This window comes from Otolemur garnettii, unplaced genomic scaffold, assembly GCF_000181295.1.
Source record: "Otolemur garnettii isolate 467f Iridium unplaced genomic scaffold, OtoGar3 scaffold00188, whole genome shotgun sequence".
Lineage (NCBI taxonomy): Eukaryota > Metazoa > Chordata > Mammalia > Primates > Galagidae > Otolemur > Otolemur garnettii.
The window spans coordinates 2,684,487-2,701,710 of NW_003852583.1; the positions used below are offsets into that span (position 1 = coordinate 2,684,487).

The following is a 17,224-nucleotide window of genomic DNA, read 5'->3' on the forward strand; positions in this document are numbered from 1 at the left end:
GAATACCTCCTTATTCTCTTGAGCTCCTTTGTGCCTGGTGACTCCCCTGGCAGGGCTCCCGTCCTCATCCTCCTGGATTGCAGCTGGGGTCTCCACTCACTGAATTTTCACAAGCCCTCGGGAAATTCTTAGCCCCAGTCCCCAAAGTTTAAGACTGATTGTCTTTAAGCCTTCAAATGGGCAAGAAGATTGAGTAAACTTTCATTTCTATCATGTGAAATTTCTTCATAAGTATATTAACTAATCAGTAAATCTTTTTCTTTGAAATTTACAGAAATATTCATTGCTGCCTTACTTGATTTTAGTATTGAAACAGTTCCTTCTGCAGAGGGACCTGAATGAAGTTTTTACAGGTGGAATTAGCTCATACAGCCTCATTTTAATGGCCATTAGCTTTCTGCAGGTACGTATGCACTCTGTCCCAGAACAGTCGTGTGCAGGGATGTGTGGGTGCTTTGCATGCTCCCTGGCTGCTGCGTGGGCCCAGCAGTCCTTGCCCTCCCTTCACTATTCTAACTCACCATTAGGTTGACTCCTTTATTTTTCTAATAAAACCTGCTTCTGGTCAGTAGTCCCAGCAGCTCTTACTTCTGCCATGCCCAGGGCCTTCTGATGCCTGCCTCTGGGCTTCCACTGCTGCCGTCTCCACATCCCCTGCCAGGCCCATGGCCCAGAGCCTGTCCTGCTTCCACACCTGAATTCGTTTCATGACCAGTTGAGGGGAGGTGGCCAGCCTGGCACTGGGCAGGCTGGTATTGTGGAAATACACAAATTAAGTCCTCACAAACCAAAATTCCTCTTAGCCCTAAAGGTACTTATTGGCTTGAGGAGATCTGTCTCCTGTGGATCTCTGTTATAAATATTTGTAATCATTGTACTTCTGTCAGGACTATTTTCTAGGTTGGTGCTCTGTGTGGATGGCAATGCTCCACGTTCGCACAGCCCCATGAGATACAGCCACACAGGCTACTGTGGACTTGGATGTGGCTGGTGAGATTAACAAACTGAATTTTTTTTTTTTTTTTTGAGACAGAGTGTCACTGTGTCACCCCAGTAGAGTGCTGTGGCATCACAGCTCATAGCAACCTCACTCTTGGGTTTAAGTGATTCTCTTGCGTCAGCCTCCCAAGTAGCTGGGACTACAGGCAGCTGCCACAACACCCAGCTATTATTGGTTGCAGTTGGCCTTGTTTAACAGGCTTGGGACAGCCTGGATCCCACCAGCCCCAACTGAGCTTAGGGGCGCCGAGCCAACAAACTGAATTTCTAATTAATTTGTTTTAATTTTCTTACCAAGAAATAAGCACATGTGGGCAGTGCAGGTCTGGACAGCTCAGAATTGTGTCTTAGATCAGTGACACTTCAAGACTGCAGTGGACCATGGCTTAGATTTAGAATAACTCTGTTGCCTGCTTGAAGAAAGTGTGGCACTGAACAGAGGCTGACACTAATCTGTATGACAAGCAGAATGTAAATTTCCTCTAAATATTATGATACAGTACTAATTACACAGTTAATCATTTCGCATTCTGGTTTTATGAAGGCACTGTTCTACTAGTTAGTCTAATACTGCCCCCTGTTGGTTGTATTTTAGAATAATTATGATGAATTTTTATTTTTAATTTTTGTTATTGCTTCAGATTAATTTGAAGGTACAAAGAATTAGGTTCGAATGTTTGCATTTGTTACATAGACATCCTCTTATAATTGTGTCCTACCCCCAAGATGTGTGCCGTACGCTCTAACATAGTGCCCATTAAGTGGGAGCATACCCTTTCCCCTCCTATCTCTCTCTCCCTGCTTCTGCCTTCCCCCACCTTGAATTGAGTTTTTCTCTCAAGTGGGTATGTATTAAATCATCTGCTGGTTTCATGTTAGAATTGAGTACATTGGATTCTTGCTGCTTCATTCCTATGATACTTTATTAAGAAGAATGTGCTCCAACTCTATCTAGGTTAGTACAAGAGATGTAAAGTCTCCATCTTTTTAATGGCTGAATAGTACTCCATGGTATACACGTAGCACAGCTTCTAATCCATTCCTGGGTTGGTGGGCATTTAGGTTGTTTGCACATTTTGGTGATTATAATTTGAAGTGCAGTAAACAGTCTAGTGCAAATGTCCTTATGATAAAATGATTTTTTTCTGCTGTGTAGATGCCTAGTAATGGGATTGCAGGGTCAAATGGGATGTCTCATTTGAGTTCCTTGAGGATTCTCCATACTTCTTCTGAAGAGATTGTATTAGTTTGAAGTGACTAGCATATTTAAAATTATATCCTTCATCCAGATGACTCAGTTGTGCAGAATGTGGTCATCTTACTCACTACTATTTGATGACTGTGGTCGATCAGATGTCTGTGCTTGTAGGAAGTTGCTGTGTATATTGCCAAGGTCAAAAAGCATAAGAGGTTTCATGTTAGGAATTTCTTTTTGTTGAACACTCCTTCCTGACAGGGACTCTCTGGGCTCTATTGGTGCCTCTGCTGCCCCTGCTGCTTCCTCCTGCTTCCTCCTTCTGGGTACGGGAGCTGCCCAGCGGGTCCTAAGAAGGCTCTGGCAGCAGGTCTCCCTCGTGCTGGCTGTGCTGGTAACGGCATGGATCTGTACCAATTGTGGATGCATTGCCTTTACAGTTGCATCCAAGAATTGATGCCCGGAGAGCTGATGAAAACCTTGGAATGCTTCTCGTAGAATTTTTTGAACTCTATGGAAGAAATTTTAATTACTTGAAAACTGGTATTAGAATAAAAGAAGGAGGTGCCTATATCGCCAAAGAAGAGATCATGAAAGCCATGACCAGCGGGTACCGCCCATCGATGCTGTGCATTGAGGACCCCCTGCTGCCTGGTAAGGGCATGGCTCACGCTGGCAACTGGGGGGCTGTCGGGCCCTGAGCACCCAGGGCAGTTTTGTTTGCTTTTGAAGCAGGTCCCTCCTTCACTAGGAGAGTTAATAGTGATACTTTCAGAATTCCTTGTTTTGTGCTTCTACTTGACTTATTATCTTCTAAACTGTTTACGTTCTGTGGTCAGCCAGAATTAAGATCAAAAATATTTTATATTTACCATAAACTATTCTCTTCCCCAAATTAAGGCTGCTGTGATGTCCTCCCATTAGATACGAGTTCTTCCAGTTTGTCCTGTGCACGTGTTAACTTTTATTATTGCCATTGCACCAGTTAAATGCCATCCCACTGCACAGACAGATTTACCACTTGGCTTTTGGCATGACGCTGTATCCTAGACCCTTTATAACGTGTGTCAGTCATGTTCTGTTGTAAGGATTGTCACATGAAGAGTCTGAGTCTGCGATTCGGTTTCCCAGTTTTATTCCCTTTGGTGAATTTGTGGCTGCTCATATCCCCATACCTTTGGTGATTAAGTCTTTCTTAATCTCTGCCAATCTGATAAAAGCTTGTGCTACCAATTTTCATTTAATTTACATTTCTTAAATGTTTAGTGGGGTTAAAAACGTTACTATAGGTCAGGCCCACAAATATTCACTGGGCATGTGCTAGGCGACGCCCCGCTTTTACTGTGAAGATAGTCTGTAGTGGGCAGAGGACAGAGCAGGTGAGGGGGGACCCCAGCCCCAGGCATGTCTTGTCACCCTGCACCTCTCTCCTGTGCACTCCACGTGCTGCCCGCAGCCTGCTTGCCGTCCTCCTGGGGGAAAGCCCGTGTGTGCTAGGGAAGCCTTTGGGGCCGCACTCCCCGACTTAGGTTCTAGCTCGTCTTTTGCACTTTATTTGGTATCTTGTATTTCATGGTTATTTTTGTTCTGGGGCTTCTAAGATAGAGAATTTTATTTCCTAAAAATCATTTGTAAGAAAATGAACTCTTCTGTTTTGTTGCTGTTGTTTTTAAATGGCATCATTTATGCTGTGGTTTAAGCAGCATTCCCAGCACCTTCATGGGGCTGCAGTGTGTCATCCACAGCGGTCTGTCTCAGATCAGTCGGGTAGGACTTTACGGTTTCTTCAAGCGTCTGGTTAAATGTCCTTGAAAAACAAAGACTCATATTATTGGTGGGTTAGATTAGTCTGGAAAAGATAAAATTCCAATGCTTAGAGTATACTTCGTTCAAAGAATCCATATTTAACCTGAATTGTGAATAATGAGCCATATGCAAATTGAAATTCAAAACAGTGATTTTCTGACGTCCTTTAGACTGGCTGACCTGGGGACTTCTGTGGTGGACAGTGATTTTCTGAGGTCCTTTAGACTGGCTGACCTGGGGACTTCTGTGGTGGACAGTGATTTTCTGAGGTCCTTTAGACTGGCTGACCTGGGGACTCTGTGATGGACAGTGATTTTTCTGAGGTCCTTTAGACTGGCTGACCTGGGGACTCTGTGATGGACAGTGATTTTTCTGAGGTCCTTTAGACTGGCTGACCTGGGGACTTCTGTGGTAGACAGTGATTTTCTGAGGTCCTTTAGACGGGCTGATCTGGGGACTTCTGTGATGGACAGTGATTTTCTGAGGTCCTTTAGACTGGCTGACCTGGGGACTTCTGTGGTGGACAGTGATTTTCTGAGGTCCTTTAGACGGGCTGACCTGGAGACTCTGTGATGGACAGTGATTTTTTGAGGTCCTTTAGACTGGCTGACCTGGAGACTCTGTGGTGGACAGTGATTTTCTGAGGTCCTTTAGACCAGCTCACCTGGAGACTTCAGTGGTGGCTTCACTTGATCTGCCATTCATCCAGTGGTCGTATCTGAAATGTTCCAATCTGAAGGATCAGCTCCCTGTAGGCTGTGTTAGTGTTCATTGACTAGTGATTGAAATTAATATCTGTTACTGCCATCTTATTGATTAAAGGACATTCCATAGCATGACCAGATTTGCAGCTTGGCTGTTGGCATGACACTGTGTTCTAGACCCTTCTATGTGTGTTGGTCACATTCTGTCCCTGGCCCAAGGCTGGATCCAGGGTGAACTAGTCCCTGCATCTGCTGCTGTCAGGTTGCTGTCATGACCCGTAATTTTGGGGTCATCCATCACAGTAGGGCGGTGCTGGTGGTCTGTGTGAATGTCTTGGCTTTCTCGTGTTTCTTTACCATCTGGGGAATTGACAGACTTTCTCATGAACTGGCACTCCCTCTGTGGATGACTCCTCGGTCTGTGGAGGTAGCCCCTGGCTGCATGTAAGTCGGCGATGCTGACTGGACCCCTTGGCCTTGCACACTGTTGGCAGTGCCTGGTGAGTAATTGTCCTTAGAGGTGTCAGTTTCCACATGTGCCATCTGAGAGCTTCATTCAGCTCTGCTGATGAGAGCCTGCCTCAAAGTAGCTTTATGAGAAGATCAGAAATGTGTGTGGTTGGTGCAGTCTCCCTGGGCTGCTGACAGCTGGCTGTCTCTACTGCAGGGAATGATGTGGGCCGGAGCTCCTATGGGGCCATGCAGGTAAAGCAAGTTTTTGACTATGCCTACATCGTCCTCAGCCATGCCGTGTCTCCGCTCGCCAGGTCCTATCCAAACAGAGACTCCGAGAGGTAAGTGTCTGTGTGTTGGGCCCTTGTCACTGTGGGTGGTGTTACATCTCCACTGTGTCATCACTGCACTGTTGACTGGGGGCTTCATTGCATTACCATGTTCTACAAGAAGTTAACATGTTGGTAAAAGAAGACCTTTGGGGAATTCAGAATGGCTGTATTTGATTTATCTGTGGTTGAAAGTTGAAAATTTCTTATTTGGGGAGTCAGTATTTTCTTTGGGGTATTTTATTTGGGGGGAAGTGATTCCCAGCTTGTAAAACTCTGGGACTTGATGCTTTTCTCCAGGTAGCCTTTAAAAATGTGGGCTTCCAGCTTCTAAGTGAGCTTGGATGTGTGTGCCCAGGCCCCACTCCTCATGTTACAGTTTGGGCAATTCTGCAATGTATGCTTTACTTGGTAGCCAGAAATGTTTACTACTGGCTTCAGTGATGAGGGTGGGAGGAGAGGTGGGAGGAGAAAGGAGGGAATGCCCAGTAAAAAACCACAGGTCATAGACTGGACATAAGATAACCCAATCTGAACGATCACCCCTGGGAGAAGCAGAACTCAGGAGCATCACTTTTTAGTGCTTCAGAATGAGAGGGTGGTGCATGAAGGATGCAGACTTCACTGGGGAAACAAGCGTCCTGGCTGCCTGCTGCTTTTCCAGCACTCTGTGTGCTCAGTAAGCACAAACAAGTCATTTTACCTCTCTGGGCCTCAACTGTTTCATCTGTAAGGTGGGAATAATGCTGCCTTCTTCTTTACAGTCTTAGTAGATTCTTCATGTGATTTGTTGAGAAGGTACATGTTACAGAAAATGAGCAGCACTAGTCGTTTCACAACTATCTTTTACTCTGTCCCTGTAACTGTTAAACAATTAAGTAAAATGTGTAAATTAAAAAAAAAAAAGGGAAAAAGAAAGGAGGGATGAGGTTCTGAGAGTAGTAACAGGAAGGGCGTCATCCCTGCTATTCCTGAGCAGGAGATAGAGCAGATGGGGTTTGAAGCCTGGCACAGCAGCCTCCCCACGCACTAGTGGAGGTCGAGCTTGGCGTGGGTTCCGTGGACTCTGTCCACTTGGTGTTCTGAGGTGGTGCTTGGGGGCTTCTTGGTACCATATCTGCATTCTCTCCTGTGCAGTGGGAAGTAGAAATGTCAGGACTTTATGACCCTCGTGGGTGGGAAGGATGCACTCTCCCACTCAAGGACTAGACTGGAGCAATCTTCTGCAGGTGGCTGTAGGTTGAAGGGCTTCTGTACATACCGTGGTTTCAGGGTGCACTTGTGCTTACGTGAGAAGTCATGGAGACTTGGCGAAGTTTTAGCTCTTTTCCTATCTTTTATTTAGAGGACGTATTGTCACGAGTATCAGGCAGCTACTCAAGGGTTGTCAGCTCCCTGGTACCTGCTGTCCTGTGTTAATGTCCCACAATGTCCCTTTGCAGCACTTTAGGAAGGATCGTCAAGGTGACTCAGGAAGTGATTGACTACCGGCAGTGGATCAAGGAGAAGTGGGGCAGCAAGATCCACCCGTCCCCAGGGCTCGGTGAGAGACCGACTCACTCCTGCTCTCGGAAAAGTAGCTTTGTCTCTTAATGGCGAGTTGAGCAAACTAAGGAACTAGTCTAGGCCGGTGCTGTCCTCTAGAAATGTAATACACACCATGCACCACGTGTGGAATTTCAAAGTGCAAAAACGAACAGATGAAATTAGTATTAATATATTGTATCCAACCCAATTAAAAATATTAACATTTAAACATGTACTCAACGTAAAAAATTATTAAGATATTTCATAGCTTTTTTTTGTAACTAAGCCTTTGAAGCACATCCGAATTAGGGTGCTAAGTTTTCATTGGAAATACTTGATCTGTGTTTAGATTTTATAAACCTAATGGTTGAAAATGATTTACACACTCAGGTTTTCCAAATATGTTTAAATGTCTTCCGATAATTAACTGAAAAAGTTAAATTAAAATGTAAGGAAATTCAGTGTTGGACGTGTCAATCACGAGAGCAGCATTTCAGGCGTGGTGGTGCCCATGGCTGGTGGATGGCCCAGCTCTGCTCGGCCTACAGGGCCTAACTGCTGTTTCCCTCCATAGACAACAGACTCAAGATAAAAGAGCGGATAGCCACGTGCAACGGGGAACAGACCCCAAGCCGAGAGCCTGAGTCGCCCTACGGCCAGCGCCTGACCTTGTCCCTCTCCAGTCCCCAGCTGCTCTCTTCAGGCTCCTCTGCTTCCTCTGTGTCATCACTTTCGGGAAGTGACGTTGTGAGTACCCCTTGGCCCTCCTCCCTCCACCGTCTCCATGGTTTGTGTTCCTGGTAAACACCTATAGCAGGGAGTTTAAAATCCATCCATCTTCCCCTCACTTTTGATCACATTTCGTGCCTGTCTGTGGGGGGTGGGGTGGAAACCCTGAAGTCTACACTGAGTGCTCCCCGTTGGGAACTTGAAGAACCTTTGCTGCTCATGAAACCTGTTGAAAGCAGTTTAACTACAGTGAAGTTTTTTGAACAGTTTTTAAAAAACCTGTTTAGAGATAAAATTTAAGTCCAAATTTCTCATCTATATTCCCTTTAATATTCTTTCTTAGTTGTGAAATTACCTGGAGGAAGTCTGAATAGACCCCGAGCACCTGTGGTTCAGAAGTTGCCCTGTTTAATAATCTTCTGTAGCTCATCTTCACGCAGGCTTTCTCCTCTGACTTTGAATAAGCAGTGCACCCTTGTGATACTGCTGTCCTTGTCATTTCTTGTATGAATTCAAGGATTCAGACACACCGCCCTGCACAACGCCCAGTGTTTACCAGTTCAGTCTGCAAGCACCAACCCCTCTGATGGCTGGCTTGCCCACTGCCTTGCCTGTGCCCAGCGGCAAGCCCCAGTCCACAACATCCCGAACGCTGATCATGACAACAAACAATCAGGTATGGGGCCCTGAAGGCCTTCCTGGTGACGGCCCCAGGGGGCAGCTTATGGGCTGTAAAATGCGCTAGAGGAGACTGATGATAATTTGAAATTATAAAAAGACATTTTTGAGTCTTTGGTGGTTTAGTAATTTCTGTCTTGTTTCAGGAAAGTCTCTTGATCTGTTTTTGTGGATTGATAGAACGTAATTCCCGTCATGCTACAAAGATGGTCTTTGACACTGCCGACACTGGAGTGACCATGTGCAGGGTCAGCAGTGGGGATGCTCTTTGGGTTCTCAAGTACCCACTTGCCTCTGACAGGCCACGTTGACTGTATTTCTGCACATTACCTCGGTGGCCAGCATGAGGCTACTATCCTGGGTCATCTTGGGGACGCTGATGTCCTCCATTCAGCCTGTGCCTCGGCAGCGGTGAACACTTGTTCCTGCATCCCTCTCACAATCTCAAAGAGTTGAAGTTTATGTTCTAATATGAACTTAGGCTTTTTCCATGTTATTAATTAGGCATTATTTTTTTTCCCGTTAGAATATGCTGTTTTTTTAAATTGAGGTGAAGTTAGAAGTCTAAAAGAGAATTTTATAAATATAATATTTTTATCTACTTTCCAATTGTACATCAGATGAATTGTGTAGGTATAAAACTCAACACATTAATTTACTCCAGAGTAGAGCTATTTGCTCAAATGTGGATATAATTAGGTATAAAGTGATAGAGGTACATGTAAAACATATCTGACTCACTCCTTGGAGTTTTGTGGTCTGCTCTGGGGAGGACACTCTCCAGGATACCCCTGAGCCCGTGAGGAACGCTGGAGTGCCTGATGTGGCACTCACAACCATCCTCCATGGCTCAGCTGGAAGTGGCACAGAGCTTGCAAGGCCTTGCCTGCCACGTGGATGGAGAGTTCCCAGGCAGTTAGTTGTGGTGCTGTTGTTGGAGCGAATCCTGCTGCAGACAGCTGGTTGCCTTTCTGCAGTTGTCACATTGGCCGAGGCATCTGCACAAGAGAGCTGCAGAGTCACACTGGGGCTGTGTGTGTGCTGTGGCCTGGAGACTGGGGGACTGTGGGTCTGGAGAGACTAAGAGGTATCAGGCCAGCTTGCCAGTTAGTTATGTTTATGTCCTCGTTATATGGTAACAGAGGCTGAAGTAGTGAAGTCGTTACAGTGTTTTTTCCAGTGGAATAATTAAGTAAAATCCCATTTTTAAATGTCCTACACGTTGTGCTGAGGTCACCCACTGGGGCAGGGCCACTGAGTCCAGTCGTGGTGAAACCAGTGACCATCAGAGTTGGTGGGCATTCATCTGTCAGAGAGCCCAGGGGTGGAGCTTGCTTTCCTGGTGACCAGTCCCTGGGGGAGTGAGCACATTCCTTTGAGGAGAGACTGTGGGTGTGGTGTGGGGCCCTGCCCCTACCAGAGAGGCACACTGGGCCTGGGCCCCGGGTGGAGATCCTCCACCTGCTCTTAGGAGAGTGTCGCACAGTCCTGCATGTGCTTTGCAGCCCCCAAACCATGCGTGGGGGTCTCAGCCCTGTCCACTCTCCTCAGGGGTTGTATTCGCTTTCCATCAGCCTTGGGGTGCATGCAGAGGATACAGGATGGGACTAGGGCAACTGCCACAAGTCTGAGGAGGGGTCTTACCCCCTCTGCTATAGATAGCGGGTGGTCCAGAGGCGGAAGTGTCCCAGGAACTGGAGAGAAGTCCTGGAAAGAACTGCCAGCCATCCCCACACCCCACGGGTTTTTTTTTTTTTTTAGAGACAGAGACTTACTTTATCGCCCTTGGTAGAGTGCCGTGGTGTCATAGCTCACAGCAACCTCCAGCTCTTGGGGTTAGGTGATTCTCTTGCCTCAGCCTCCCAAGTAGGTGGGACTACAGGCACCCACCACAACACCTGGCTATTTTTTTATTGTTCTTGCAGTTTGGCTGGGGCCAGGTTTGAACCGGCCACCCTCGGTATTTGGGGCTGGTGCCCTTCTCACTGAGCCACAGGCACTGCCCTGATCCCAGTGTTCTTCATGGCATTGGAGTGGGGGGGTCACTACGGGGCCCTTCTCAGATGTCCATGGGACAGTTACTCTGATGACTTATTCTTTTTTGTATAGTTGTTTGGTCATCACAGAAAGTCACTGGGCATGGTTTATGTCATCCTTGGTGTTTCAGGGTGTTTTCTAGGTCAAAACCAAATACCCTTGGGTTCTAGTAAGACAGGAACTGCCTTTTCAAGCCCTGGCGCAGACCGCCATCAGGGTAGCCTCCTGGTGCTTGCCTTAGCAGTGGGTGGTCTCACTTCTGCTGGTCTGGTACCTACAGACATCTCTTGTTTTGCTCCAGACCAGGTTCACTATACCTCCACCGACCCTCGGAGTTGCCCCTGTTCCTTGCAGACAGACGGGTGTGGAAGGAACTGCATCCTTGAAAGCCGTCCACCACATGTCTTCTCCGGCCCTTCCCTCAGCGTCCCCCAACCCGCTATCAAGCCCTCACCTGTATCATAAGGTGGGTTGCATTTGTGGCCACTGCTTGGCCAAGGCCACCAAGCAGAGGCAGTGCTGTGTGTAGAGGCAGTGCTGTGTGTGGCCTCCGGGGGGAATTCACAGAGATCATTTGAAAGGCAAATGATCTGGACGTTTGGCTTCGTGTTTGCTTTTCTTTTTTAACAAAACTTTAAAAATGTTAAATTATTTTAAATTGCAACATAGCTTAGTTGCTTGCTGTAAGCATCTCTGTCAATTGCACCGAACTAGTCAGCATAAAACTGACGTTTGAGATAAGTCAGGTTCAAAATGAAAATTTTTATTTCCCTACTTGTTTGTTAAATTCATTTATAGGCCAAATACTGTGGTTTTCAAGAAGATGACAATAAAACCAACAAACCTTGCCACATGTTGCTGGAGTCCTGGGGGGTGAGGGGGGAATCCAAGGAGGTGGGTGGGCAGAGGCCCGCATGTGCCTGCTGGGCCCGCATGTGCCTGCTGGGCCCCGGAATGTTCCACCCCTCCCTTCATGGTTTCTCTTAAGTCCACTCAATATGTTAGAAATTATAACTGAAACTGAGAAGGCGGGTCGCTGGTAAGTCCCTGTGTTCCTGAGGAGCCTGAATGGGAAGACTGAGGCCGCAGTCCTCATGTGCCTCCTGCGCTTGGTGTGCTACGAGCGTCCACACCTCTGCTCCACTTGGGACCTCTCCCTCATTTCAGCTACTTGCCAGTTAACTTTTCCTCCTGAGGCTTGTTCTTTGGCCCTATGTCATTCATTCCTGATGATTATTTTTACTTAAGAGTTAAGTAACAGAGCCTTCCCTCTTGGACTGGCCCCTCCCTGTGGCAGGCGGAGTCCCCTGGGGTTGCCCTCAAGCTGTTGCCACCCGGGACGGGGTGAGGGACAGCCTGGCAGGAGGGCAGCCCTCCTGATGTGCACTGTGGTTCTCCTTGCTCAGCCTCTGCTGTTGTCCTGCCGTGAGATCTTCCTGAGGCCTGCTCGCATTTTCTCTTAGCCTGCTTCACACGGGAACCTCGGTGCGCAGGGGATATGCTCTGGGGTGACCCCACACACACTGCGGCAGGCACAGATGCAGGCCTGGGCACATCTGATCACGTGTGAGGTGCCAGAGGTTATAGTCAGGGGAAGAAAACAAAACAGGAGGGCAAGTGGGGTGAGTTAGGAGTGAGATTGCATGAGCTTGTGAGGTTTGATCCTGGCCCAAAGTTCTTACCTTGAGAGGGTCACTGAGCAGGAAGAATGCTTTTTGTCTCGAATGTAAGTCCAATGCGGCTTGTGACATGTGAGTGCTGTGCCTGCGGTTCGTGTGCTGGTTCCAATGTCTCTGTCCCTCTTTCTGTCTCCAGCAGCACAATGGCATGAAACTGTCCATGAAGGGCTCTCACGGCCACACCCAGGGTGGCAGCTACAGCTCCGTGGGCAGCGGGGGTGTGCGGCCTCCCGTGGGCAACCGTGGACATCACCAATATAACCGCACTGGCTGGAGGAGGAAAAAACACACACACACGCGGGACAGCCTGCCCGTGAGTCTCAGCAGATAATGACTCCTGGCTGCTCTGGCCTCCCCGACCCCTTCCACAGACTGCCACTGCCGCGGGCGCCGGCGGGGAGCCAAGACCAGCACCCTGCACATCAGCCGGGCAGCGGCCCCGCCGTGCGTGGATCACTCTGCATGTCTCTCTGTGTGGTGGTCACGTCCATCTAAAGAACAGCGCGTCGTGCTCATCTGTGAAGCCTTATTCAACGTGGACCTTGTTTTCTGCCTTCCCAGGATCCCTCATTCAGTGCCGAGGCAGGTCAGGCTCCGGAGCTGCGGGACGGGACGTGTGCTCGCAGTTCCTTAGCGGCCATGGCTATTCCGTTGCGGTTTTGTGTTTTGTTTCCTGTCTGTCAAAGCAGCAGAGGAGACTAGACCCCGGGGCGTCTTCCCTCCATGGACAGGCCTGGGAGGTCATTGTTTTACTGCCCTCATGTTGTGTTTGAAATTTCAGAACTGTTTTTCTATGTAAATATTGAAAACTTATGATTTGTGCAATAACTCAGATATTTTTTATTTAATTTCATATTTTCACATAAGTTATATTTAAGGGAGGAGGGAATTTTTTTAAACAAGCTTAGATCCTTTCCCGAGTTGCATTTTCTAAGTTGGGTTCATCGTGTCGGCTGGTTGTCTGAGGAGCATCGTTACAAACACCACGGGAGGGGGTCGGGGGTTTATTTTTATGTCTTTTCTTTTGGTCAGATGTGAGTGAAGGAGCTGAGTGGCCCTGCAGTGCCCTCTGGGCTCTGCTCTGAAGCCTCTGGACAGTCCACTGGTGGCCCTGACTTTGGGCCCCAGGCTGTCATCTTGCTCTGACTGCTGAGTTTTAATGTTTTTGTTTTTGGTTCTTTTAAACTAGACAACAAATCCAGCATTTGAAGTGCCAGAAGAATAACTTTCTAAAGGGAGAAGAGGTTGTCACATTATAAAATCTTAACAAAAATGTGAACTTGGAAATGCTTCGGTTTTCGTAACATAGCCTGTAATGATGGGTCTGGTGAGTATCATTACGGACCATGGTACCCAGTTTTAGGAATGTGGAGAAAGGAATTCTGTTGATTCCATTGGGAATCTGTATAGCAGTATGCATTCGTTCTGTTAAGAGCAAACATAGGAGAAGTCCTTCAGCTGCTCAGTGTGCCGCGGGGAGTATTTTTAATGTACTGCAGGAGAGCACAGCCCAGCGTGGGGGCCGGAGCGGCTGGTGCCCGACGTCGGAAGCATACAGGTATACTATGCAAGTGTATTCTGCCACAACAACCACTGTCTTTGTTACCTTTTTTTGAACAAGAGTATATCCATCCTGCCTAACCCTGAGTTTTCCGAGCACCACAGTTGTCCTGGGAGTTGGTTGCATCTTATAGGCCATCTGACTTCCTGTTTTTAAAATTGGGGGTTCTGGTCCTGCTAAACACTGTAGGTAGGTTGGTCTTTGAAGTCCACTAGTGGAGAACGTTGAGACGAGAAACTTGTTCCCATGACGCCTGTTGGCTGTGCAGCAGTGGGGAGTTCCAGATTGATGTCTGATGTGCTGGACACCCAGCAAGGACAAGCTTGAAGTTGTCTGCGGTCGGCCCTTTTGAAGCGGGGCTGCCCACACTGTCGTCGGGAGCTGCCGGCTGCCACTGCGGGTTCTCTCGGAGGCATTCCAGGATAGAGTAGCACATTGTGTCTGCAGTTCTTAATGATTGAAAGTTATCAAAAATATTTAAAAATATTTAAATTGTGAACCTATTGATAAAGAATATTTATAAAAACTGATCTGTAGGCCTGTACTAATCTCTACGCATTAGCAATATTGACTGTAAACCTACATTAAGGAAACCACTCCAGGGACAGCGGGAGTGTCCTGTGGGGTGTGCATTTTAAAGCTCGATTTGTAGACGCAGGTACCATGTTTCATTAACGTCATGGCGAACCAAATGAATTGGCCTGGCTACCACTGTGGTCTTGTGCTACAGGTTCAACAAAAGATATCATGTCAATTGTTTTTGTGTGGACAACAATGTGGAAGCTAAAATTCACATATTTTTATGTAAAGTTTTTTTATTTGATTTTTAATAAACTTTCGAAACCAGTTGTGTGTGTGTTTTCACATACATGCTTTTCTTGGAAGGGGAAGAGTGACTTCTACATTTTTAGTTTTAGGTCTAAAAAACGGCAAATAACGGCAAATTTTTTAGTCACTTATTACCTGGGTCTAAATAGGGTTCAAAAAAAGTTAACGCCAGTTGTATGCTGTGAGTGGGGGATGTGAGTTCTTTATCATTGATTCATTAAATTGAGCTGAAGTTGCAGGCTTGTGTGAGCTATGGAGAACACCAGAAACTCTGCTCTCATTTTCTTTTTTCTTTTCTTTTGAGACAGAGTATCAATTTGTCACCCTTAGTAGAGTGCTAGGGCATCATAGCTCACAGCAACCTTCCAACTCTTGGCTTAAGCTATTCCCTTGCTTTAGCTTCCCAAGTAGCTGGGACTACAGGTACCCGCCATAATGCCTGGCTATTTTTCTGTTGCAGTTGTCATTGGTATTTAGCAGGCTTGGGCCGGGCTTGAACCCACCAGCTTCGGTGTTTGTGGCCAGCGCCGTAACCACTATGCTGTGGGTGCCGAGCCTGCTCTCACTTTCTGAGGCCCACGAGGACTCAGTAAAGCCACTTGAGTGACACTGTTCCTGTGGGATTTCTGATTAACTGATTCATGATACTATGTGCTTAGATCACCTAGGTCAACATTATATCACTTAAAAACTCATTATAAGCTACCAGTCATGTAGCTTAAAATGTAACAAGTTTGGGATTGCTAAGGAAATGGACAAGAATTTTTATAAACCAAGTGACAGAACCACTGTATCCTGGGCTGCTCAGTCCTCTGTGTTCTAGAACCATCAATTCTGCCTTTCCTGTTGTGAGAGTAGGCTTTGTGGGTGAGACGGTAGCCACGGCAGCCTGCTGTGACTTCTAAGTCCAGAACCCAGTACCAGAGCAGGGTAGAGGGGTAGAGGCTGCTGGGAGGATCTATAGCTGGAGAGTGTTTTTAAGTCACTGTGGAGGGAGGCAGGGCTGGCAAGACCCTGGGTGGGTGCCTCCTTCTGTAGAAAGGGCTGTCCCAGGCCATCTGGAAGCCTTGGGGCAAATGAGGAACAGAACCTTGAGAGTGGGAGGTAGAGTCTGAGCTGGAGCTGGATGGAAGTGGGTTCTGTCTGCCCAGCAGGCTGGGGAGAGGGTGTGTTGAGGTCTGGCCGAGGACAGTGAGGTCCTCTGTCCCATCAGGGCCATGCCCTCCCTGGGCCCACTGACCGTGTTGCTTGGCATGGCCACTGATGGGATCTCCACATGGTCTCGGAACCTCATCAGCTCCTGATCCTGGGCTAGCAGGTAAACTTCACAACCAGGTTCCAGAATTTTCCTTTTGAGTCACTACATGGTCCCAGCAGCCACCTTTCATCCCTGAGGAAGGTACTTAGTGATATGTACCTCTGACCCTAGTGCTCTGTCATGCAGAGGGAGTGGTGATGTTTGTGATTTAGACACCTGGTCTAGGATGTGGTTTTTCTTAATCAGATCTCTATGTGGTGACCTAACCAAAGTGCTGGGAACTGTGTGCTGGTGACCCTCGCATGGTCTGACCTGCCTTAGGTGACCAAAAGGCAGCTGATGTTGAATAGATCATGGCTGACGTTAAACAGAGTCACACGTGTGCACAGGTGTCCCACCCTGAGGCTAATTCTCGTAGCTTAAATGTTTCCTCTTTGGTATCTCCAGGACCCATGGGAGGGGCATCTTTAGGGGGGACTGGGTTGGGGCAGCACCTCAGGCAAGCCGGGCAATGGCATTCTGTGACCCGGGTCTAGAGGGGTGAATTCCAGGGGAGCTTCAGGAATGGTGATGGGGTTGTAGATGAAGGGTATTGTGCACGGGTCACCCTGGCAGCCTGAGTCTTGTCCTCTGTGAAGCCACTTGGCCATGGGTGGGGTTACCAGGGGTTCCTTTCAGCAAGAATGGGGGTGCTGCCCTCCCCAGAACCTCTGAGAGGGAATGTTTGGAGCTCTGGCAGTGCCCAAGACCAGAATAAAGTGACAGTGGGGCCACGCAGGCTCTGGGGAGGAGCGTGCCACTTGGTTCCCTCCATGTCTCATCACGTGCTGAGTTTTTATGGTGATGGATGCTGCTGGCTGTGGATGAACCCGAGCCACCTCCACAGATGTGAAGCCTCCTTCAACCTGTCAGAACATTTCCAAGTTGGAGAGAGTCTGAGGGACCAGCCAGAGCAGCACAGTGTGGGTGTGCAGGATGAGAAAGGGAAGTGGCTTCCCGGGGCAGGCAGCACGGAGCCCAGCCAAGGAGACAGAACCCAGGGTCCACCTCCTTCCCTCTCCTCACCAGCTGCCTGGGGCCCCTTCTCTTTTTCTGTTGGTAGCTGGAGCCTGTGCTGTGAGCTGACAGTGCTGTGGGCCCACCCACTTGTGTGAGCCTGTGAGTGGGGCCTGCCGCTGCTGTGCTGGGATCCACTCTGGGGTCCCGCCTGGGCGGTCATGCTGAGCAGGTGCTGATGAAGCCACTGGGGCTCACAAAATGGTTATCACAGACTGTTACTTGCCCTCCCCGCCCCCCGCTGTGGTAGTTCTCCAGCCTGCTTGGGCCCCCACTGTATTGTCTTCCTATCTCTCCCCTGACTCCATTCCCTTCCTTACCTTGCTCTGTCACCCTCTTTCCACTGACCTCACTGTCCTTCAGTTGCACCTGCCCCAGAACCCCC

The 17,224-nt window shown here is 48.0% G+C and overlaps 1 protein-coding gene across 2 annotated transcripts in view; it reads left to right on the plus strand.

Annotated features, from left to right (window-relative positions):
• PAPD7 (poly(A) RNA polymerase D7, non-canonical) overlaps positions 1 to 12,467 on the plus strand; it is a 46,106-nt gene extending 33,639 nt beyond the window's left edge. Inside the window, exons 6-13 of one of the 2 annotated variants that reach the window (XM_012812089.2) lie at positions 275 to 403; positions 2,635 to 2,848; positions 5,372 to 5,498; positions 6,929 to 7,029; positions 7,588 to 7,760; positions 8,260 to 8,418; positions 10,759 to 10,923; positions 12,273 to 12,467. In XM_012812089.2, the coding sequence (XP_012667543.1) occupies positions 275 to 403; positions 2,635 to 2,848; positions 5,372 to 5,498; positions 6,929 to 7,029; positions 7,588 to 7,760; positions 8,260 to 8,418; positions 10,759 to 10,923; positions 12,273 to 12,467 (1,263 nt within the window). The remainder of the gene's footprint in view (positions 1 to 274; positions 404 to 2,634; positions 2,849 to 5,371; positions 5,499 to 6,928; positions 7,030 to 7,587; positions 7,761 to 8,259; positions 8,419 to 10,758; positions 10,924 to 12,272) is intronic. The other variant, XM_023507554.1, reaches the window with a different exon arrangement.
• The last annotated feature ends 4,757 nt before the right edge of the window (positions 12,468 to 17,224 follow it).